Source organism: Engraulis encrasicolus, chromosome 9, assembly GCF_034702125.1.
Source record: "Engraulis encrasicolus isolate BLACKSEA-1 chromosome 9, IST_EnEncr_1.0, whole genome shotgun sequence".
Classification (NCBI taxonomy): domain Eukaryota; kingdom Metazoa; phylum Chordata; class Actinopteri; order Clupeiformes; family Engraulidae; genus Engraulis; species Engraulis encrasicolus.
This window is the reverse complement of record NC_085865.1, coordinates 4,204,250-4,228,039: the sequence shown is the minus strand read 5'-3', so window position 1 is coordinate 4,228,039 and position 23,790 is coordinate 4,204,250. Positions and strand designations below refer to the sequence as shown.

General features: G+C 43.0%; 1 protein-coding gene and 1 long non-coding RNA gene across 3 annotated transcripts; both read left to right on the top strand.

Moving 5' to 3' along the window:
- The first annotated feature begins 1,489 nt into the window (after window positions 1–1,489).
- On the top strand, window positions 1,490–6,935 carry LOC134455373 (tripartite motif-containing protein 16-like). Its single transcript, XM_063206395.1, has 6 exons — window positions 1,490–2,125; window positions 2,949–3,044; window positions 3,576–3,809; window positions 5,092–5,251; window positions 5,721–5,780; window positions 6,264–6,935. The coding sequence occupies exons 1-6, from the start codon at window positions 1,535–1,537 to the stop codon at window positions 6,785–6,787; spliced, it is 1,665 nt and encodes a 554-aa protein (XP_063062465.1). The 5' UTR covers window positions 1,490–1,534; the 3' UTR covers window positions 6,788–6,935.
- Window positions 6,936–7,855: 920 nt separating this feature from the next.
- On the top strand, window positions 7,856–10,353 carry LOC134454934 (uncharacterized). 2 transcript variants are annotated; one of them, XR_010035931.1, is made up of 3 exons: window positions 7,856–8,010; window positions 9,336–9,460; window positions 10,072–10,353. It is a non-coding gene; the product is annotated as an uncharacterized LOC134454934 (long non-coding RNA). The 2 variants fall into 2 exon arrangements; XR_010035932.1 differs by having other exon boundaries at window positions 10,051–10,353.
- Window positions 10,354–23,790: the final 13,437 nt, after the last annotated feature.

Here is a 23,790-nt window from a genome sequence, read left to right as displayed (position 1 = left end):
GGGGGCAACTTTCATGATGTCACAGTTCAATTACATCACCTCTGTACCTGTATACCAGGGGGGGGCAACTTTCATGATTTCACAGTTCAATTACATCACCTCTGTACCTCTCTACCAGGGGGGGGCAACTTTCATGATTTCACAGTTCAATTACATCACCTCTGTACCTCTACACCAGGGGGGGGCAACTTTCATGAGAAGGAGGGCCACATTTTTTTCATCGCCACCATCGGAGGGCCACATGACCAGGGATCGGACTGTCACTTGCAGAGTTCGAGGTGCAGTTGGTGGCTCACTGACTGCCAATATTGTTTGGAGGGAATAGGAGTGATCTCTGTCGGCTAACAGTATAATTACAAGGGACCACGGACGGCAGTGTTCTGGAAAATCTAGTCATGTTTTCTTTATTTCGTTAATTATGTATTATCTAAGGGCCAGACTGAGTGAGGAGGCGGGCCGCATGTGGCCCCCGGGCCGACAGTTGGCCATCCCTGATCTACATCAACAACAGCTGACCAACATCAGGGTGTGGCCTCAGCAAGGCGCTTTTGGAAGAATGGTCAAAATGTCCTATAAACACTCTCTCTCCTCAGCCTTGTGGACAGCCTCATCAGGTCCTATAAACACTCTCTCTCCTCAACCTTGTGGACAGCCTCATCCCAAATGTCCTATAAACACTCTCTCTCCTCAGCCTTGTGGACGGCCTCATCCCAAATGTCCTATAAACACTCTCTCTCCTCAGCCTTGTGGACCTCATACCAAATGTCCTATAAACACTCTCTCTCCTCAACCTTGTGGACAGCCTCATCCCAAATGTCCTATAAACACTCTCTCTCCTCAACCTTGTGGACAGCCTCATCCCAAATGTCCTATAAACACTCTCTCTCCTCAGCCTTGTGGTCAGCCTCATCCCAAATGTCCTATAAACACCCTCTCTCCTCAGCCTTGTGGACAAATGAGTTGAAGCAAGAGCTGCTCAAGGTCGACCAATATATTGAATCAGATGTGTTAGGAATGCGATGGCAATTCATATGTGAGTCAAGGCAGGTTAGCAAATACTTTTGATATAATGCATCTCTCTCACTCTTTTTAAAGACACACACACGAACGAACGCACACACACACACACACACACACACACACACACACACACACACACACACACACACACACACACACACACACACACACACACACACACACACACACACTTCAACGCCCGTCAAAGGAAAGAAGGCATATGATACAGTTACAAAATTACACTACACACTCTTAGGGCTAATTGCCAACCTGATATTACTAAATAAAATTGCAATCAATGCTGTAAATTGACATGTGGAAGTGGCAGGGACAGATTACAACAGTCCAAAGGTTTTGTCATCCCTGTACATTCATGTGACTGCCTCCAGAGGCCACTCCCCTGCTTAGGGCACGGCCCTTTTACACAGAAACGAAACTCAGCTCCTCTTCCTGCTTTGCTGTTCTGCGAGGGAGAGATCACAAGCTGGTGTGAAACCATTTACAGTAACAAAAAATGGCAAAGGCCAGTGTGTTATTAGCGCAAGATGAGTTCAGCTGTCCAATCTGTTTGGATCTCTTAAAAGATCCAGTTACTATTCCCTGTGGACACAGTTTCTGTATGGATTGTATCTCAGGCTGCTGGGATCAAGAGGATCCAAAGGGAGTCTACAGCTGTCCACAGTGCAGACAGACTTTTACTCCAAGGCCAGTTCTGGGCAGAAACACGATGCTGGCTGACGTGGTGGACAAACTGAAACTTCAGGGACTCCAGTCTGCTCCTGCTGCCCACTGCTATGCTGACCCTGGAGATGTGGAGTGTGACGTCTGCTCTGGGAGAAAGCGAAAGGCTGTCAAGTCCTGTCTGGTTTGTCTGTCCTCTTACTGTGAAACTCACTTCGGAGCTCACAAAGACTTAAACCCAGGCAAGAAACACAAAGTGATTGACGCTGCTGGTAAACTGGAGGATCTGATCTGCTCTCGGCATGACAAACTGCTGGAGGTCTTCTGTCGCACTGATCAGACGTGCATATGCATGCTGTGTGTCATGGATGAACACAGTGGACATAAAACTGTTTCAGTCGCAACAGAGAGGACAGAGAAACAGGTGAGACATGCTCTATTAAGTTGCTGTTTGGACACTCAAACAGACATATGGTAAATATATGCATTGTTGCCATTTGATTTACAACCCAATAAAACAGCTTTAAAGTTATACTAAAGTGATAAGCTCATTTTATACCTCTCCTTGAGTTAAATTAGTAAGTAAGTTTAATTTATAAAGCACCTTTAAACAGCAAGAACTGACCAAAGTGCTGTACAGTGTCAGACTAAAATACTAAAATTAAGCAATACTAAGAATTGGATTAAAAACAAGACAAAGTCAGCAGTAAGAATAAAACACATAAGATACAAAAGGCCTTCCACAGTGAATAAGATAAAATTACATGGATAAAGAAAAAATAAGTAAATAAAACAAGGGGAAAAAAACAGAAAAAAATCTCCTGTACTTTCAACCGTTCTCTGAGTGGCAGTGCAAATTTTACCTACATGCTAGCAGTTAACATTGAGTCCTATGAGACCAGCTGGCGGCTAACTGGTCTCATAGGACTCAATGTAAACTGCTAGCTTGGAGGTAAAATTTGCACTGCCAGTCTACCAAAACCAGAGAACGGTTGAAAGTATTGGAGAATGGCAAAACCCTATTATTTAACTCAAGGGGAGGTGTAAAAATAAGCTTATTTCCAAAAATGGGACAGTAGAGATGATGGGGACCAAAGACATTGTGCGCCTGCTGGTTAGCAGTATGGCCCTGTGATAGGTAGACCATTCAGTTATAAAGAACCAGTATCCAAACAAAACCATTGCATAACATTTTTAAATGTATGTTATTAATGTGGATATTTCAATATTTGGAATTATATTGTCAGAGAGAGCTGGGAGAGAAACAGAGGAAATCTCAAGTGATCATCAAAGAAAAAGAAAAGCAATTCCAAGAGCTCAGACAGGCTGTGAAAACTCTTCAGGTAAGGACTCTTCATGTGATACACCAGACTGCTCTCTCTTGTTATTGCTCTGCCTCAGTGGTGTAGTCTACTTTTCTGTGGTGGGTATACTGTATATTTGAGCATTTTCTGGGGTGGGTATACTGTATATTTGAGCATTTTCTGGGGTGGGTATACTGTATATTTGAGCATTTTCTGTGGTGGGTATACTGTATATTTGAACATTTTCTGTGGTGGGTATACTGTATATTTGAGCATTTTTGAGGTGGGTATACTGTATATTTGAGCATTTTTGAGGTGGGTATACTGTATATATTTGTGCTATTCTAAATAATGGATAAATCAATTTTAAGTGGCTGTACTGAAATCCCTAAAATTTAGAAGTGGGTATACTGCGTATACCTGCGTTCTACGTAGACTACACCACTGCTCTGCCTGCCGTATTAAAATATATGAAAAACATCTTGCAACAACACCCACCAGGAAACATCATGGAGAGCACACCCTAACAGAAATGTCTTAATGTGCTGTGTTGTCTTGTGTTTCCAACAGAGTTCTGCTGATGCAGCAGTGGAGAACAGTGAGAGGGTCTTCACTGAGATGATCCGCTCCATTGAGAAAAGACGCTCCGAGGCAACCAAGCTGATCAGAGATCAGGAGAGGGCTGATGTGAGTCGAGCTGAGGAACTCATGGAGACACTGGAGCAGGAGATCGCTGAGCTGAAGAGCAGAGTTGCTGAGCTGGAGCAGTTCTCACAAAGAGAAAATAACATCCAGTTTCTCAAGGTACCATGGCACTATATATTTATCTGAATAAACTATTTAAAGGAGCACTGTGTAGGATTGTAGCCAGATCAGGTATTGCAACTCTGCTGCTCATTGAAACTGTGCTGAATATTCCCAAATGTGACCTCTTCATGAATATTTACTTAATAATAAACTAATATTTACTAGTATGACCAAAGCACAGCACGTTTTGCATTTAAAAAAATGTCTAATTCTGAATATTCAAAATGGTGGACATGGAGGAGATCCATCTTTTCATGTATGAAAAGCGCATTTTTCTCAGTCAAAATGAATACTTAGAGTTTGGTGATGGTGATAAGTATTCGTGAATTAAGTAACATTTGTGAATGGACATCATGGCTTCTGGAAATAAACTACTAAAAATATTACACAGTGTACCTTTGAATGTAGGCCTACACGGTTTCATTTTAGTGGCTAATTTAAAATTACAGGTTATGTTTGCAGCCAAGGATATTGGGTTTCCATGGGAAGGACCATGTAAGCATTATGGTGTTATAAATATTTGTGAAAAAGAGTAGTTTTGTGAATGGGCTTTCTACTTCATGCTGCTACTTCTGGAAATACAGCAGTTTAAAACTAGACCTTTTTCAAAAACATTTGAAACTGATTAAGTTTAATATGGCTTAACCAGTTTTCCAAAGACCACAATGACAAAATATCCATGTGCAACTATTAAAAAAATAGCTGACAAGGTAACCATATGCATTTGAGAGGATATATTTTCACCTAAATTACTTTGTAGATCGTTAGTATGTAAATAAAACAGAGCTTTTGGATCATATACAGGCTGTTGTCTTTCAATCGAGCATGTTCTGGCAGGCCACACAGTCAAGCAAAGCTGTCATGTTTTTTTTTTTGTTTTGTTTTTTTCTGGGATCTCAGTGGATGTACCTGTGGATACTGTAAAGTAATATAGGCCTATTGTAGTAAACTTAAGTAGTTGTGTATTAAACTTCTATCGTTTTTGCATCTCAGATTCATTTGAAAGAATAGTGTGGATCTGAAGTAGCCTACACTAAGTTTGTACTGTTGCATATATCTTCTGGTAAAAAACAACAGTAGGCCTTTACCTGTTTGCAAGTCACTTACTGTATGGATGTGATCTTGCTAATTGAGCATTAATTCGATGGCATAGAGTCAAGCAAAGCTGTGTGCTTTATCTGGCAGCTCAGTGTATCAAGTTGATCACCTCGCTAGGTCTAGATGTAGGCCTATTTCTGAACACTCTACTCATTGATAATGTATCTTTTGCATCTCATAGAGTTTCCAGTCTCTGTGTGCCTCCACTACATCTGACAAGTCATCTACGTGCTCAGTGCATACAGATGAGCTTTTTGAGAGAGTGAGTGACGGCCTCACTCTGCTCCAAGACAAACTGCAGGATGTGCTCCACCAGGAAATACAGGACATTGTGAAAACTGGTACGTCTCATAGTCGTGGAAATAATTGATCACTTAACATCATTGGCAAAGCAAAAATGTTCATCACTGCAGGGCTTGGCACTGGCACCAGCTAATGCTGGTAAAACTTGACTGTGGCTAGTAATAATTTCAGTCTCACTAGCCAATTTGGCAGGTAACTTATTCTATGGTATGACATGTGGTATGACTTTATTGTGCACTTTGCCCCTTGTGTATCAATATTATGGTTAGTATTTACGAAGAAAAAGCACAGTTACTCAGTTTCTATTCTCATCTTCCTACTTTAGCACCTCTCATTTTCTGAGGTTAGATGTAAAGTATTACGACAAAGAAAAAAAAACAATATAAAATGTGTGGCTAGTAGAATAGCTGAATGGCTAGTAACTCGGGAAATCCACTAGCCATAGTGGCCGGTAAGCAAAAAAGTAAATGTCAAGCCCTGCATCACTGGTATATTGTCTTTCAACAGGTGAACAAATCAGCATTTTCAGACCTTCAGAGCCTGTGACCAGAGATGATTTCCTCAAATGTAAGTAAAGCAGGCACACAATTTTGCTAGATTATTCATACGATACAGTTCAGATACATGAAAAGTGTGACATGTAGCTGGTCTGCCTACCTACTGTATCGTGCATTTCTCTAAATAAACATTGGTTATGGTGGCTTATGGTGGCTATTTGTGTTAAAGAGAGTGTGTGCGAGTGGGCATAAGGCAGGATATTAAGACTCAGACCACAAGCTTGGCTAGATACAGTATAAGACACACACACACACACACACACACACACACACACACACACACACACACACACACACACACACACACACACACACACACACAGAGAGAGAGAGAGAGAGAGAGAGACAGAGAGAGAGAGAGAGAGAGAGAGATGTCAACAGTTCCATTCCTAAAATGTTATTAAGTTTGTTTGTTTTACAGGACTAGTAATAATCTGCTGTATGTTAAACATGATCACAATGAATAATAATGATTCTTAAACCCCCACTACAGATTCCTGTCAGCTGACTTTGGACCCCAACACGGCTCATAATCAGCTGATACTGTCTGAGGGAAACAGGGTTGTAGAATTGGTTAATAAGTGGCACTCTTATCCTGACCATCCAGACAGATTTAGTAATGTATGGCAGGTGATGTGTTCAGAGGCTACGTCTACCAGGTGCTACTGGGAGGTTGAGTGGTCTGGAGATGTGTTTGTAGCTGTTTCATACAAGGGGCTGAAGAGGAAAGGAAGTGATACTGATGCAAAGGTTGGGTGTAATACAAATTCCTGGGCACTGCTCTGCCATTCATATGGGTTCTGTTTCTACCATAATAATAAAGGAATAAATGTCCCTCATGCTCAGATCTCCTCTAGAATAGGAGTGTATGTGGATCACAGGGCAGGAACTCTGAGCTTCTACAGTGTCAATGCTGACACAGTGACTCTGCTGCACAAAGTGGAGACCACATTCACTGAGCCGCTGTATCCTGCCTTTTGGCTCCGCGATTATGGCAGTAAAATAAAATTGTGTTAGTGACAACAGGCCAACAGAACACCACATGTGTACATATCATAACATGCCAGTGTGCGCTTTTGTGGTTTTCTTTGGATAGGCCTATGCAAATGTGCTATGTGTTGTTTAACAATTAACAAAACTAATGACCTTGCCTTTTTCAAATGTATTTTTTTCTCTAGAAGTGCTTAATAACCTCAAGCACATTCCCACGAACTCTGTTAAGGGACTGTACGTTATTTACCGGGGGGGGAGGGCTGGTGCGCTGGAAGTCCGGTCAAAAAAAAAAATCATGCCCCCCCCCCCCCCCCCCCCCCTTTTTTCCCCCCGCCTTGCCCCCCCCCCCCTCCACCTCAATTTTTTCCCCATGGCCCTCCCCCCACTTCAATTTTGTTTTCCCATGGCCCTCCCCCTACAGGTAAAAAAAATATATATGTAAAATTGGTAGATGAACAACCATCATGAGAACAGTCAGAGTAGCCTACATCAAGGGCGGTTGTCTGCACTATTATGTGCTATCGATATCAGTGGATACCTATGAGAAGCCGCTAGAATCTACCTCCGCGGCTGCATGGGATGCCTTTTAACTCCACTGTCACCAAGACAAATTGCCTTCACTATTGTTTTTACGTGTTAAGTAATAATAATGATAATAACAAAAACTTCCATTTCAATACCAATGTCCGAGTTGTTACTACTGTAAACTACAAAGTGGAGAGTTTCCCCACCGCAGCTTCAATATTTCCCTGCTCGACAAGCAGCGCCTTTCACAAAGTACGTTTTACATGTTCAGCACAGTAGCGAAGCCAGGGACGCAGGAACTGGTTTTGACCAGGGGGTGCTGTGAAAAAAAAACTGTTTTTTTAGATGTAATTTCCTGCGTTCTAATCAATTTTAGGGTGAGGAATGGCGAATCACATCTGAATAACTTCCTCATGTTTTATGTAGCCTAAACAAGGATGGGTAGATTTACCTTTTTGCTAAACATCTCACTTTGACATTATTAATTTAAGTTCTTCTTGCGGAAGGGAAACGCGCACCTGATGTGGAGGTGAGGGCGTGTTCAAGAGCAAATCGCGCTGCCCAGAGCCGTAGAGAAAGAGTTGTCCTGAAGCCGTTGACGGCCGCGGACGAGCATGGCTGCTCTACATCCGGGGTTTCGCCGTCACTTCATTTTGCTCAAAGGGTCCTGTGCAGCAACGGGGACGCCATTGAGTGTCGTTGGCGTGTCGACCACTTCCCAGGTAAGTTGATATAATAGGGAGATTAATCAAAGTTGTCTGTCTGTGTCAGCGTAAGCTATCACAAGTACAGTCTCTGAGGATGTAATTTTTCCAGTTTGGGTAATATAAAATCACAATGGTAATGTGAAAACCCGTTAATTGTGTGGTAGCGTTTTCAGCACGGCGCTTGGTTCAACTTTGGATTTTGACGTGTTCGCAAAACATCAATGCTACCTTTCAATCTATATTTTAAACGATGACATGTCACATATGTCGCATATTTTATAAGATACCGTCCTGTTGTCTTCTGTCAATATCCATACAGTCGTTATGTTTGATTTCAGAGCTATTTGCTTACGGTCATTTATAGCTAATGTTTCTAAGCTAGCTGAAGGCTAATGTCAACAAAGTTATACTAGTTGATGCACGGAGATCTTTTGTGCTAACTAATTAGATCCAGTAATGGACTACGAGGCATTCAAATGCTGATGTTCATGGCTTCAGGTATTACTTAAGTAGAATTTGGGATTTTTGTGCCATTGAGTGTCTACTGTGTCGTGTGTCGACACAGGCTATCACAAGTACAGTCTCCGAGGATGTTTGTTGTTTTTGGGTAGTATACAATGGTGATGTTACCTGCTCATTTGTTATGCTGACATTAAGCTTACATTACTCGTGTATCTTTACGATAGCTAGATTCACAATGAACTGCGAGGCATTGAAATGCTGATGTTCATTTTGTCATTTTTCTGTTCGAATCTAGATTCTATAGCTATTTTAAAGCAGATGGTGTGCTGAAGCTGTGAGCTCGTGATGATCAGGGTAAAGTGCTGTTTATACATACCTGGGTATTTTGATAAACGAACATTTTCTTCTCTACGCTTAGCAAAATATTTTTGTTCACATCACAGGCAAATACGCATAAATATGCAGTTGAGAGCTGTCATAAATACGTTAAGCCTGTGCGCCGTAAGTGGAAGTCTGCGTTTATATACAAACGCTAACCGGAGATTTTAAAGAGTTTTTTTTTTGGAACTTCATTTATAGAAGGAAAACCTTCGTTTGTGAACGAAAGGCACAACCGAAGGGGAAGGTCTTAATATATTTAAATACCCGGGTATGTATGAACAGCACCTGATTAGAGTGTGGTTCATATTATTTTCGGTCAGATATTAGTGTGTGACATTACCAAAGAACTGCAAGAATTATTTTTTGTGTACTTGTGTATTAACTACAATCAGTAAAATCATAACCTGGTAGCCTATTCGTCAACGTTTCAACATTGCAGTGTTAATATTTCAGTCGTTGAACAGTTTATGATTAATGCTTGCCTTTCTGTTTTAAAGCTTTCTGTTGGTCTCCCACCCACCAGCAAACTGAAAACCTGCTGGAGCAATCCTGGCGTATTTCCCAATAAGCTGTAGACTTGTGATTCAAGCTGGAAGACACAAACCACTCATATGACCAAAAGGTAAGGTTACTAGGGTTTTTTATCAAAGGGGAAAACGCAGGCACAGTGCCCTCATGCCAGACATAATTTCTCCACAACATTCTAATTATTGCAAACACATCAACTGTAAAGTGTTTTGGAGACAAGAGAATATATGTAGTTAATTGAAATTCACAATCCAGCAATACAATGATAGATTCGACAAATTGTACTAAACTCAAAATGTAGGGATGTGGTGGGTGCAGTAGTGTACTCATTTTTGCACTACCATAATTTCATAATTTCACTGATATTAACAATATTTTTGAATTGTAAGTTCAACTGTCTGTCAAACATTTATTCAAGTTTTACAACTTCATAGAACTTAATAATAATAATAATAATAATAATAATTGTATTTGTATAACACTGTTTCATACAAGGCATGTAACTCAAAGTGCTTAACAAAATGGGAAAAAAAAACATCATTGTTAGAGATGGATTTAAAAGGAGAGGTATAGAGGAGAGGCAGAAAGTAATGTCATCGTTAACTTTAGTTAACAATTTTAAGTAATGTCATTGTTAACTTGGTTAACAATATGATCTACCATAAAAGACACATTTTGATTCAGTTTGGTTATATGTTGGTGGAGACCGCTACAGCAGGCTGGTGCAGGAGGTGGTGTTGGTGGAGACCGCTACAGCAGACTGGTGCAGGAGGTGGTGTTGGTGGAGACCGCTACAGCAGACTGGTGCAGGAGGTGCAGACTGGTGGTATTGGTGGAGACCGCTACAGCAGGCAGGTGCAGGAGGTGCAGGAGGTGCAGGAGGTGGTGTTGGTGGAGACCGCTACAGCAGGCTGGTGCAGAAGGTGCAGGAGGTGGTGTTGGTGGAGACCGCTACAGCAGGCTGGTGCAGGAGGTGCAGACCGGTGGTGTTGGTTGGTTGGTTGCCATTCTTGCTGTGTGATCCATTTAACTTTCCAATAAATGTCCCTCCAGGTTGTGGCCTACCATTTTGGCACTGTACCTTTAAACAAAGTATTGGGTAGGCTGTGGCATTCCAACAAATACAAAGTATTAATTGGTTCTAATTGGCCCAAATTGTGCTAAGAAAATATCCCTATGCCATTCTATCTCCTGCATGAAACGTTGATGTAATACAGGGTTGATCCATCTTTTCATGTTGTTGTCGACAAATTCTGTCAATTCCACCTGAGTGTAGATGTAGATATCAAAACTCATCAGACCAGGCAACATTTTTCCAATCTTTTAGTGTCGTGTATGGTGAGCCAGTCCAAATTGTTGCCTTATTTTCCTGTTCTTAGCTGACAGGAGTGGCAGCAAATGTGCTTTTCTGCTGCTGTAACCCATTTGCCTCAAGATTTGATGTGCCGTGTAATCAGGGATTCTCTTATGCATACCTTTGTTGTACAGAGTTGTTATTTGACTTAATGTTGCCTTTGTATCAGCTCCAACCAGTCTGGCTATTCTCCTCTGACCTCTGCCATCAACAAGACATTTTTTGCCCACAGAATCTCTGCTCACCCTTTTTCCCCCCCTTACCATTCTTTGTTAACCCCAGAGATGGTTATGTGTGAATATCCCAGCAGATCAGTCTTTTCTGAAATATTCAAATCAATCCCTTTCAGCACCAACACCCATGCCATGTATTTAAATAAATCTCTCTCTCTTTTTTTTCTCCTGTCTGCTCCACTCTGGTCATAGGTTGATGCTTTCAATGCATTGGAAGTTCCAGCATGTTTCCAGTTCCAGTGAATTCCAATTCTTCATGCATTATTGATTTCACGAAAACACACACACACACACACACACACACACACACACACACACACACACACACGTCTTGTCATGTACACAGACATGCCGTTTTATTCATAGTTATTTTGTTTGGGTTGTTTATGTTTCTATACCAATATAATTATTATTATTTGGAGTAATTTTTCTTTCAAATAAAAGATTGAACCATTCAAGCACAGGTTGTACAGCTGTGGGTTATTTACTTCATGTTCATTGCATCATGTTCATGTTCATTTGCATCCTGCATTGAGTGGTTTGGCAGGTCTGATGATGACTAGCATCATAAAGGCCGAAATTAACAGTAATGTTATATTACTGTAGGCCTACAACTGGGACATGCTGTGTTTATATATATATATATGTGTGTGTGTTTATTTTTTATGTATTGGAAGTATTTTATCCATTAAAATATCCTACTGTAAATCTGCTGAATCCAAAACAAATAGACATTATCAAGGGCTACGGACAATTAGCATCTCAATGGTAAGTAATGGAGCTTCCTAGCTAAGATGACGTTTCCCTCCAAAAGTGTAACTGCAATGATATTACAGTATTACGGTATTGACACTACAATATTTTTACATGACAATGAAGGCCATAAAATGGCCTACAAAAAACAAACCGAACTCGTTTTTTTGGGGGGGGTATAATCTGATATAATTACCGTAAAAGGACGCTCTCGCTCAATGAAATATATTGACAGCTCCCGGTGTATAGGACCCTTCTGCGGTGGGCGTAGACTACGCAAACCACGTGACCACTCGTCGGCAAAGATCAAAGGATGATCCAACTCTTTCTCTACAGCTCTGGCGCTGCCTTGACAGTTTGTCTCAACATGGGCAGTGTGCAATGTGTGAAATTAGAAGAAATGCTTTGACTAGGCTATGCGATGCACTCGTGAGAGGTGACCGGGCTTTCAAATAATTTAGATTTTCTTGCAATTGCGACTGTGGATCTCAAGGTGCATCTCGATCAGGACCCCTGTCCTGTCTCCCAGACCGCTAAGCACGCACGCACACACACACAGGCATAGCTCTACCTTCCCGAATGTGATTACACTTTGACGGCCAAAGAGTCCGGGATGTGATCGGAGCAAGAAGTAGGCTAAGCGCCAAAGCAGCTCGAGCCATTGCTGGCTATTGATACAGGGAGAGTGAGAAATCCACCTTTAGTTTGCATTTAACGTAGGCCATATTTAAGACGCATTAATAGGTGGTGCTATGGTGGTCAAATCAGCAAAATGGAACAAATTGCCAAAACAGAACCAGTACAACATTCCAAAACATCCAACAATAGCACAGCCATTACACACCGCGGCAATTCAACTTTGACAACTGATGATAGACAAGCCAGGCACACCAGCTGTGTTCTCCTTCAGATTCACCCCATAGCCAACTCCGAGGCTAAGCTAGACTACTTCACCAGCAACAGGCAAGACCTAGCATACCAATACACGCTTCTACGAATCCAATCTCCACAGCAAGAAACAAAAGTCACTTCTTACCTGACACGATGCACAACTTTGGTGACATTCCCTTCTCCCGTCACGCTTTAAATGTAGGCTACACAATTCCTTGCTTAGTTGGTCCGTTTTTGTTCACCAAAGTGACGAGACTTCTCTTCACAACAAGTTAGCTCCTCCAATGGTTTCAAGACCGTATATGATGCATGGCCAACACATCGCCGTTAATACCACTGTTATTACCACCTTGACACCACAAGCTAAAACAAAATCTCCCGCGTCACTGCACCGTTCTACCAAAGTACGTCTAGGCCTACTGTTCATTCCGGTCTGGTTGGGGTTGTCGTGCCGAAAAGCGAGTGCCTGCCAGAACACGAGTGCCCTCATTGAAACCAATGGAAACCGATGACCAATTTTTCAGATAGTTTTTACCCATTTTTGCAGATAAATCTGACACAATTTAAGATGGAAAGCCTATCAATAAAGCATCTACATTCCTTCTGGAAGTATTACAAAGAACTGGTTACAATTTCAGTATTATTTCCATGAAAGAATCGAAGAATTGTCATAACAAATGTTACAGTTTCATTCAAATAGCTCATATTAAGTGCAGGACGAGTAATGTTTCATAAGCATATTTTTAGTTAATAAATTATGTAATTCATTCTGCAAGAAATTGTATAATTTTCTCTCAAAAAATGTCATTGGTTTCAATGAGGGCACTCGTGTTCTGGCAGGCACTCACTTTTTGGCACGACAGGGTCTAAAAGTTTTTTGAACACAGATGTAAAGCACACGGCGGTGCCAATAAATAAAATCATGACTTACCAGAAGCTGTGACCACCAGTTGACTACAACACTGTGGTGTTTAGGGATTACACACACGAAAGTATATCTCGTTTAGGAGCTTTAATGAAAACACATTTACCTCGCATGGACACACGTACAATAATGATTGCCTCGCTATTCTCGTACTCTAGATATGATCTCGTGTGTCTCACTACCCTAATCTCGCGATAGGTTACTATTATTCTCAGAACACTACATCTTCCCTCTTTTTAATAATGAAATTCCTGGAGGTAGAATTAAAGAAAAATCATATCTACATCACTGTAGCTATACTGTATTAACTTAACTTAAGTGTTCTTTCTTTTCTAAGATCAGAATGAAAAAATAAACATCTCTTTTAAACTAAACTGAAAAGTAGTTCACCCTTCCCTCCTTTTAAACAACAAAATCATTCTTTTTTTTTTAAGTTCAGGTAGACATCACATAGTCCTTCTGCCATGTAGGTGGGGACGTGACACGAGTCGACTTCACAGGAACACCAGGTGACGGTTCCGCTGTCATGGGCTCTGGACCTATGGAAGGGGGGGAATGGATTAGTGTGGTATTGGTGACTGGGACAGACTCAGCCGGTGTGGTGACTGGAGTCGGACTGGAGGGGGCGCTGAGACTGACATCACCGTCGAACTTCTTGACATGAGCGGCGTTTCTCATATTGGGTGGGTTGTTGGGTTGTTGAATGATGACTGCATTTCCTTGTTTACTGATGACTTCATATGGCTGTGATTCGAAGTTGGGGTCTAGCTTGTTTGACTTGTGTAGGTTCTTGCAAAGAACGGTGTCTCCTGGTTGTATTTCCTGATCCTTGGCTCCTCTTCTCTGATCCGCAGCAATGTTGCGTTTCAACTTGTGCAGAGCGTCCTTGTCATGTATTTCCTCTGAAGCAGCGGCATGGGGTTCATCACCGTCAGCAGGCATACCGGTGAAGCTTGGCAGTTTGTCGCGGAGCTCTCTGTTCATCAACAGCTTTGCCGGGGTTACTCCTGTGACTGTATGGGGAGTGGTCCGGTAGTGGAACAGAAAACTTTTCAGTGCAACTTTCCAATCTTTGTTTTCAATCTTGGCAATTTTGACTGATTTCAGAATTGTTCTGTTAAACCTTTCCACTTCTCCGTTCGACTGAGGCCAATATGGTACTCCTTTCAGCTGCGTGATGCCATGTGTGGTGAGGTAATCATGGAACTCTCTGGACGCAAACGGTTGTCCGTTGTCGCTTCTCAGATACTTGGGATAGCCATGAATTTGGAACATCATTTCGAGAGCATTAATCACATTGGTTGCATTTGTGACTTTCATGTAGGCAACTTCGGGCCACCTGGAGTAGTAGTCGACTACGGCAAGCACGTAGTTACCTTCAGAGATGCTCAGCAGGTCAATTGCAAGGTAAGTCCAGGGCTGGTCTGGTAATGGCGTGCGCTCTAGCTCTTCTGGTGGAGCGTTCTTGCCACTCACTTCACATGGGTAGCATTTCTTTACTTTCTTTTCGACCATTTTGTCAAGTTCAGGCCACCAGACTTTAGTTCGCAGTCGTTTCTTTGTTTTCCCAATTCCTTGATGTCCTTCATGTCCTAATCGTAGCACATGCTTTTGCAGGGCTTCGGGAATCACGATCCTGTGTCCTCGCATGACCAGCTGTCCAGCCGTCCAAAGTTCATCTTTGACCGCCTGGTATACTGTGCCTTTGAAGCAGGTCCAGTAATTTTTCTGTATGGCTTGACGTAGCTTGGAGATGGTCGGATCGTCCTTTGAAGCCTGCTCGAGCTCACGGGGGGTTAGAGCATGAGGTACGGAATCTTTGATGATGCTGTAGATGTACTCATCGGCCTCCCTCTCCTCAGCTTTATCGCGATGACCAACGGGTTGACGACTCAGGGGGTCGGCCTTGTTGGTTTTGCCGGGAATGTGGAGGACTTGGTAGGTAAACTGTTGCAGGTACAGCAACCACCGTTCCACTCTGGCTGATGGGGGTAGTGAGTTGAGGGAGAGCACTTTCACAAGCGCCTTGTGATCGGTGAGGATCTTGAACTCACATCCGATGAGGTACAAACTGAATTTTCGACAGGCCCAGAATACTCCGAGAGCTTCTCTTTCGAACTGAGAGTAGCGTGACTCAGTAGGTGTGAGCTTCCTGCTGGCGTAGTAGACAGGCTTCCAGACTCCATCTGTTTGTTGTTGCTCTAAGATGGCGCCTACGCCGATGGGGGAAGCGTCACAGGTAATTCTGGTTGGTCTGCCAACTGAGTAGTAGGCCATGACGGGGGCGTCGATCAAAGCGGTCTTGAGCTGGTCAAACGCACGCTGTTCCTCCTTCTCCCATTTCCACTCAGCATCGTGCTTTGTGAGTTCCCAGAGAGGCGCAGTTATTGTGGCGAACTGTGGGACGAACTTTGCACAGAACTGGGCCAATCCGAGGAAACTACGCATTTGTGACGCGTCAGTTGGTGGGGGAGCATGCGTGATGGCTTTGACCTTTTCATCTGACACCTTTAGGCCGTCTTGTGACAGGACGTGGCCCATGTACTTGATGGGTGTCAGTTTGATCTGGCATTTCTTTTCATTGACTGTCAGTCCTCTTTCAGCTAGTTGTTGCACCACGGTAGTTAGCCTTGCGTCATGTTCAGCTTCTGTGCTGCCAACAACGACTATGTCGTCAGACATATTGTACGCACCTGGACAGTCTTTGATAACTTGGCTGATTATCTGTTGGAATTTTTCCGAGGCCATGTTCACTCCGAACAGGAGCCTTTTGTATCTGTAGAGTCCTCCTGGCGCAGCGAATGTTGTGATTTCTCTGGAGTCGGGGTGGAGCTCTACTTGGTGATACGCCATGTTGAGGTCAATTTTGGAAAAGTATTTCCCTCCGGCCATTTCCTGGATGGTTTCGTCGATGGTAGGCACCGGATGGCTCTTCGCATGTCAACGCAGATTCGCACATCTCCATGTTTGCGGTCATTTTCTGGCCTTTTCTCCACAGTGACTTGTGGATTCACCCAATGAGCTGGTTCTGACACTCGCTCGATGACGTCTAGGTCCACTAGCTCTTGTAGCTTTCCAATGACGCGCTGCCGTCGGTTGAATGGAATTCGCCGCACTGGCTGAATGACTGGAGTGACGTCAGGATCAATTTTCAGTCTGAGCTGGTAATTTTTGAGTTTCCCCAGCCCAGTGAAGACTTGTGGGTACTGTGTGCGTAGACTTGACCACACGTTGGCTCCAGAACAGCTGAGGATGTTCGCGTCGATGCCAACTCTCAACAGTCCAAGGTCTTTGCTAGTTCTGCTGCTTAGGAGTGATGCTTGTGCGTGTGGCACCACGAAGAAAAAAGCAGTGGCACGCCGTGTTGTGTTTGGGACTTCAACTTCAAGTGTGCATTTGCCTGAGAGTGTGAGGGCTTGTTTACTGGCATAAGAATACAGTTTGGTAGAGGATGGCTGCAGACTGACTTGGGGCCTGGCCTTCTGTAATCTTTTAAAATCATGCACTGACAGCGTGTTGTGGTGAGCACCAGAGTCTATCACCATGGGTAAGGTGAAACCGTTCAGGTGCAGGTCTAGGGTGTCATCTGCTGTAGATAACCTGAATAGGTAGAGATCTTCGGCATCACTCTGTGAGTCATTGCTTTCTCCTTCTTCTAACCTATGTTGACCTTTTGTTTTTCGACCTTTGCTTTGCTTTGGATCATCCCTGCTGCGACCTGAGGCTCTGCTGTGACCCTGTGAGCCCGGCTTGTCATGTTGGTTTGACTTGCTCTTGTCTTTGTGGAAGCAGAGATCATCAAAATGACCCTTTTTGCCACAGTGGCTGCACTTGTGGTTCTTGGATCGGATGCATTCGCGACCTATGTGTCCTTGTGCACCACATTTGTAGCACCCTGACTGTGATGGTGACTTGGGCTTTATGGGCCTTGCTCTGCCAAAGACCTGGTTTGTGTTGGATGGAGGGCTGAGAATTAGTGCATCTTTGTGGTGGTATGAGGCAATCACTTGGATAAGGCCATCCAGAGTGAGATTAGCCTCTCTGTATAATTTGGCTTTTAATTCAGAATTTTTAATGTGCAGTAGTACTTTATCTCTTACATGATTATCAGCTTCAGCATTGAAGTTGCATGTTTTCACTAGTACTTTGAGGCGAGTGATGAAATTATTTATTGTTTCACCAGCATTTGGCTCTGTTTCCCAGAATTTTGTACGGGATTTTGGAATGTTCTCCCTTAACGCAAACGTGTTGTCGAAGAGTCCAATGGCTACTTGAAATACATCTCGTGCAGCTCGCTGATCATTCGCGGGTTGGTGGGCTTTCTGCTCGTCAGTGAAATTCTTCCATATCTCACGCAGTCCCTCTCCCCCAGTTAACAACAAAACAGCTCGCTTTTGTGCAGCATTCACAACTCCTGATGCTATGATATATATTTCAAGTTCACTCTTCCACATTTCCCATCGTTGATGTAAAGTTTCAGGCTCGCCAACTGTGTCTAACGGCTTCGGTGGTGTGAGACCACCCAGTGCAACAGCATTGGCCATCTTTACTTTAGGTTTCAAACGGGGCTTCTAACAGGTTTTGTAGGCAGTAATTCTGGCATATGCACGCTCAATTTCGGCTATCAAACGTTTTGGCATCACACAGAAAACTTTATTTCACTTCCCTGAAAGAGTGTCGTCGAATTTCCAGTGAAGATCCGGAATCGTAGCTCCGACGTTAGTTGCAATGTTGCGAGGTCGTGACTTGCAGATTTCTTTTTTTCTGCTCCGGGTCCGTTGACAGCTTCGATGGCTTTTTTCTGTCCTTCTATGCTGTCGGGGACATCCTCGTCGCCAGTTGTGGTGTTTAGGGATTACACACACGAAAGTATATCTCGTTTAGGAGCTTTAATGAAAACACATTTACCTCGCATGGACACATGTACAATAAAGATTGCCTCGCTATCCTTGTACTCTAGATATGATCTCGCGTGTGTCACTACCTTAATCTCGCGATAGGTTACTATTATTCTCAGAACACTACAAACACCTCTCCAAAATTCCTCTGGAAATGCCCATCCAATTCGTTGTCAAAACTTCCCAAACTGTTTAGCCCATATAGTTCACCTCAGCTAGTTATTTGCTCACGGGCATTTTCTATGATGCTAAATGTTCCCGTAGCACTAGCAATAGGCCTACAGTGAAAGAGAGTCAGCGCGGGCAATCTACAGTAGCTGCACCTGATAGTTTTTTGACTACAGATACACGCTTCAGTGCTATAGTATGCACCGGGACCTTGCATCGCAAAGCGATGTGTTTCAGAGCATTTTTTATTATTATTTTAAAAAAGAAATAAAAATAAAATAAAATAAATTCGTTTTTTTCCCCATGGCCCTCCCCCTAACTCCGATTTTTTTTCCCATGGCCCTCCCCTCCACCTATTTTTTTTTCATCATGGCCCTCCCCCCCTACGCACCAGCCCTCCCCCCCCCCCCCCCCCCCCCCCCCCCCCCCCCCCCCCTATATTACGAACAGTCCCTAATATAGAACCTGCAATGACTAAAGTAAAAGTGTGAATGTACTATATGTGTTAATCATTTTGCTGTATATAGGCCTACTGCATCTATGATATATTGAATTGTGATATTCCATCTCTTGCTGAGGCCCTCCAGTGTCATTAAGCAAGGTTGTTAACCAGTGCAACTACAGTGCATGTTCCATGCACTAGAATGAGTTGCTGTCAGTGATACATCTCTGTTCATGTTCAGATCATCCTGGCTGTTAGTGTAATAACACATAGGCCTGTGGATATTGATGTTATTCTTAAAGGAACAGTTTGGTCAATTTCAACATGCAGTTGTAATGCTCACACTACCCTGGACTTGTCAGTGCCTGAGATTTTTTTTTCTTCTTCTTCAGCCGTTTCCGAGATCCTGGTCATTGTAATGGGGGCAGCTCTTTGTTTACATTTCAAAAAAACATTTTTATTTATTCTCAAAAACATCCAAAAGGTTATAAAACATCAGCAGACAACTAGCAAACAGCAGTACCTTTTGGGAAAATATTTGGAGTTGGCCTATGTTTCATTTTTTAAAAATGTAAACAAACGCTGCCCCCATTAAATTTGCTCATATCTCGGAAAGGGCTGAGCCGAAAAATGTGGCATCACCAGGTACTGACAAGTCAAGGGTAGCATGAGCAATACAACTGCATGTTGAAATTGACCAAACTTTCCCTTTAAAATGAATTATTGTTTTTCTATTTGTACTTGTAGGTTTCAAAAAATATGGGCTATTAGCAGTTCTCATGATGACTAACTATTCTATCTGTGTGGCAATAAAGGATATGTTTACTTTTAAAGTTGTGTCACTTTCATTATTCATTGAAAGAAGAGAAGATCGGAAAATGAAATAAACTGTAGCCAAACTGTAATGTCAAATAATTATATTTGTACAGCATACATTTAAAAGCAGGAGTTGGCAGATAGTAAAATGAAATAGCAGACATTATCGAATAGAGGGGAAGTAGAGATTAGTGCATCAATGGAAATGTTCACTTTATTCAGCCATATTTTGGCAGAGGTGAGCCCCGTCTCCATTCATTTATATTGCACAGACAGATCCACCTTGTACTCACAGCTGCAGGGACTGCTGTGACAGTTCGGGGCGTGACCAGAGATATATTCTAGTAAGGGGAGATAGGACGGGTCCATAGAAATTAACGGTGAAGATTCGTAACGCAAATATGGCGTCTACCCGCACATCTCCCGCCTTTCTGGTAACAAGAGCCAATGTGCCTGCTGAGCTGCGTTGCCAGTGATCCAATCATCTGGCTGCATCGGCGCACGCGAAATTGTGCACATGCTCAGTTGTGAAAAGCCGTTGCTCTCGTGCCGTTATGGAACTACTGCGCCTGCGCTCTGTCAAAAAAAACCGTGAGAAAAGTGGCTCAAAAAGCTTTATTTTGACTCGTATGACACAATCAAGTAGTCTAGATTGATCAGTTTTTCACGGTCGTTTCAACCATATGGTTTTCACAACCGCTGGGTTCCCCTCCGTCCTATACTCAGTTTCCCCATTCATTTTTCCCATTGACTCTCAGATCTGGTCTACTTAATCGCGAAATAGCACCCCGGAGGCGTCACCAAGATGGCCGCCATATGTCCCCTCTCATTCTAGAATCTCTCTGGCGTGACACCTCTGGTGTTCTACTGTACATCTATGGTTGATAGCTTTGTTTCAGGCTCTCTCCTGCCCTCTGCTGTTCAACTGAAATATGACTGTTGACAGAGGAGAAGTCACTTGGACCAAGTTGTAAATTGTGAGCAAGTTGTAAATATTCAAGTCCCGGTCTAGTCCCAAGTCAGACAAAATAGGCCAGGTTGAGTCAAGTCCAAATACACTAGCCCAGCGGTTCCCAAATTGTTTCCCTTGCGCATTTCAATGTGGTTCGCGCACCCCCTAAGCGAATGTTTGGTGTGCTGATGGCCACTTTAAGTATGGCTTCACTGCAAAAATCATTTCAAATTATGCAGAGTCATTTGGGGAATCCTCATTTCCAATAGGCCTGTTGTTTCTTACAGCATAAAATTCACCACACAATTAAAATGACTAAATGTTCATTAATGATGTGTAAAAACACACATATCCGCCATTGCCAAATTCAGCTCGTGCACCCCCTTGTAGCAAGCCGCCACGCACCCCCAGGGGTGCACGCACCACAGTTTGGGAAACCCTGCACTAGCCTATATTACCAAAAGTATTCGCTAACCTGCCTTGAACTCACATGTGAACTTAACTGCCATCCCATTCCTAACCCATAGGGGTCAATATGACATCAGTCCACCTCTTGCAGCTATTGCAGCTTCAACTCATCTGGGAAGGCTGTCCACAAGGGGGAGGAGTGTGTTTATAGGATTTTTTTTTTTAAAACCTAACCTGTGTTGACTGCCATTGACCTGTCCTGTCTGCACTTTATGTCAGTTTGTCTTTTCCGGGCATGGTATAGAGAGAAAACGTAATTTCATTTTTCCTTGTATGTCTTGTGCATATGATGAAAGTGACAATAAAAGCTGACTTGACTTGACTTGACTTGACTCACATATGAAATTAACTGCCATCCCATTCCTAACCCATAGGGGTCAATATGACATCAGTCCACCTTTTGCTGCTATTACAGCTTCAACTCATCTGGGAAGGCTGTCCACAAGGCTGAGGAGTGTGTTAATAGGATTTTTTGACCAATCTTTCAAAAGCACATTGGTGAAGTCACTGAGGATGTTTGTTGAGAAGTCTCCACTGTAATTTATCCCAAAGGTGTTCTTTTGGGTTCAGGTTAAGATCCATACCATACTCTGTCATCCATGTCCATATGGACCTTGCTTTGTGGACTGGTGCACAGTCAACTTGGAAGAGAAAGGAGCGTGTTCCAAACTCTTCCCACAACACTGGAAACTTGGAATTGTCCAAAATGTTTTTGTATCCTCTCCATAATGACATTGAAACATTTTGGACATGTTGTAGATTTTTGGGACATTTTTACAATTATTTATCTGAAATTAACATATTATTTTCATTATCTGTGTAACACATTTATATTGACTATTGAATATTGAGCTTATAGCTATTTGAGCCCAATTAACTAATAATGATAATAACTAAGTAATAGTAATATAAGCACTTGGGTATTAATTAGTAAATAAATACCTACTGTGAGTCAGATAGTAGTTATCCATTGTGCAACTGGCGATAGCCAGTTAATAATCATGTTTATTATATGGTGTGACGTCATCGGTCGAATGCTCCATTCATTTCAATGGGGCTCCCCAACGTTCGCACGTCTGTTATTTTTCGATAACGGACGGGTTGGTCAATGGCAACAAGACTTTTCACTGCTAAAGCGACTTTTCTCGCCGAACGTTAACTCTTACTTAGTTATGGGTTAATAAAAGAACGACAGACATTTCCACAACGTTGTGGGAAGTGTTTGCAGCCCGGCCCTTCCTCTTCTGACATGACTAACCAGCATCTACAGCAGGTGTGGGCAACGTTCATGATGTCACAGTTCAATTACATCACCTCTGTACCTCTATGCCAGGGGGGGGCAACTTTCATGAGAAGGAGGGCCACATGTTTTTTCATCGCCACCATCGGAGGGCCACATGACCACGGATCTGACTGTCACTTGCAGAGTTCGAGGTGCAGTTGGTTGCTCACTGACTGCCAATATTGTTTGGAGGGAATAGGAGTGATCTCTATCGGCTATCAGTATAATTACAAGGGACCACGGACGGCAGTGTTCTGGAAAATCTAGTCATGTTTTCTTTATTTCGTTAATTATGTATTATCTAAGGGCCAGACTGAGTGAGGAGGCGGGCCGCATGTGGCCCCCGGGCCGACAGTTGCCCATCCCTGATCTACATCAACAACAGCTGACCAACATCAGGGTGTGGCCTCAGCAAGGCGCTTTTGGAAGAATATATAGTATAATTACAAGGGACCACGGACGGCAGTGTTCTGGAAAATCTAGTCATTATTTCTTTATTTCTTTAATTATGTATTATCTAAGGGCCAGACTGAGTGAGGAGGCGGGCCGCATGTGGCCCCCGGGCCGACAGTTGGCCATCCCTGATCTACATCAACAACAGCTGACCAACATCAGGGTGTGGCCTCAGCAAGGCGCTTTTGGAAGAATGGTCAAAATGTCCTATAAACACTCTCTCTCCTCAACCTTGTGGACAGCCTCATCCCAAATGTCCTATAAACACTCTCTCTCCTCAACCTTGTGGACAGCCTCATCCCAAATGTCCTATAAACACTCTCTCTCCTCAACCTTGTGGACAGCCTCATCCCAAATGTCCTATAAACACTCTCTCTCCTCAACCTTGTGGACAGCCTCATCCCAAATGTCCTATAAACACTCTCTCTCCTCAGCCTTGTGGACAGCCTCATCCCAAATGTCCTATAAACACTCTCTCTCCTCAACCTTGTGGACAGCCTCATCCCAAATGAGTTGAAGCAAGAGCTGCAAAAGGTTGACGGATATCATATTGACATATGACATTGACATATGTGTTAGAAATGTGATGGCAGTTCATATGGGAGTCAATGCAGGTTAGCAAATACTTTTGATAATGTAATGCATCTCTCTCACCCACTTTTTAAAGACACACACAAACACACACACACACACACACACACACACACACACACACACACACACACACACACACACACACACACACACACACACACACACACACACACACACACACACACACACACACAC

Coding starts and splice junctions, on each gene's coding strand:
- LOC134455373 (XM_063206395.1), top strand. CDS start 1,535: ATGGCAAAGGCCAGTGTGTTATTAGCGCAAGATGAGTTCAGCTGTCCA. Junction 3,045..3,575: donor AGGCTGTGAAAACTCTTCAG/GTAAGGACTCTT, acceptor TGTTTCCAACAG/AGTTCTGCTGATGCAGCAGT. Junction 3,810..5,091: donor ATAACATCCAGTTTCTCAAG/GTACCATGGCAC, acceptor TGCATCTCATAG/AGTTTCCAGTCTCTGTGTGC.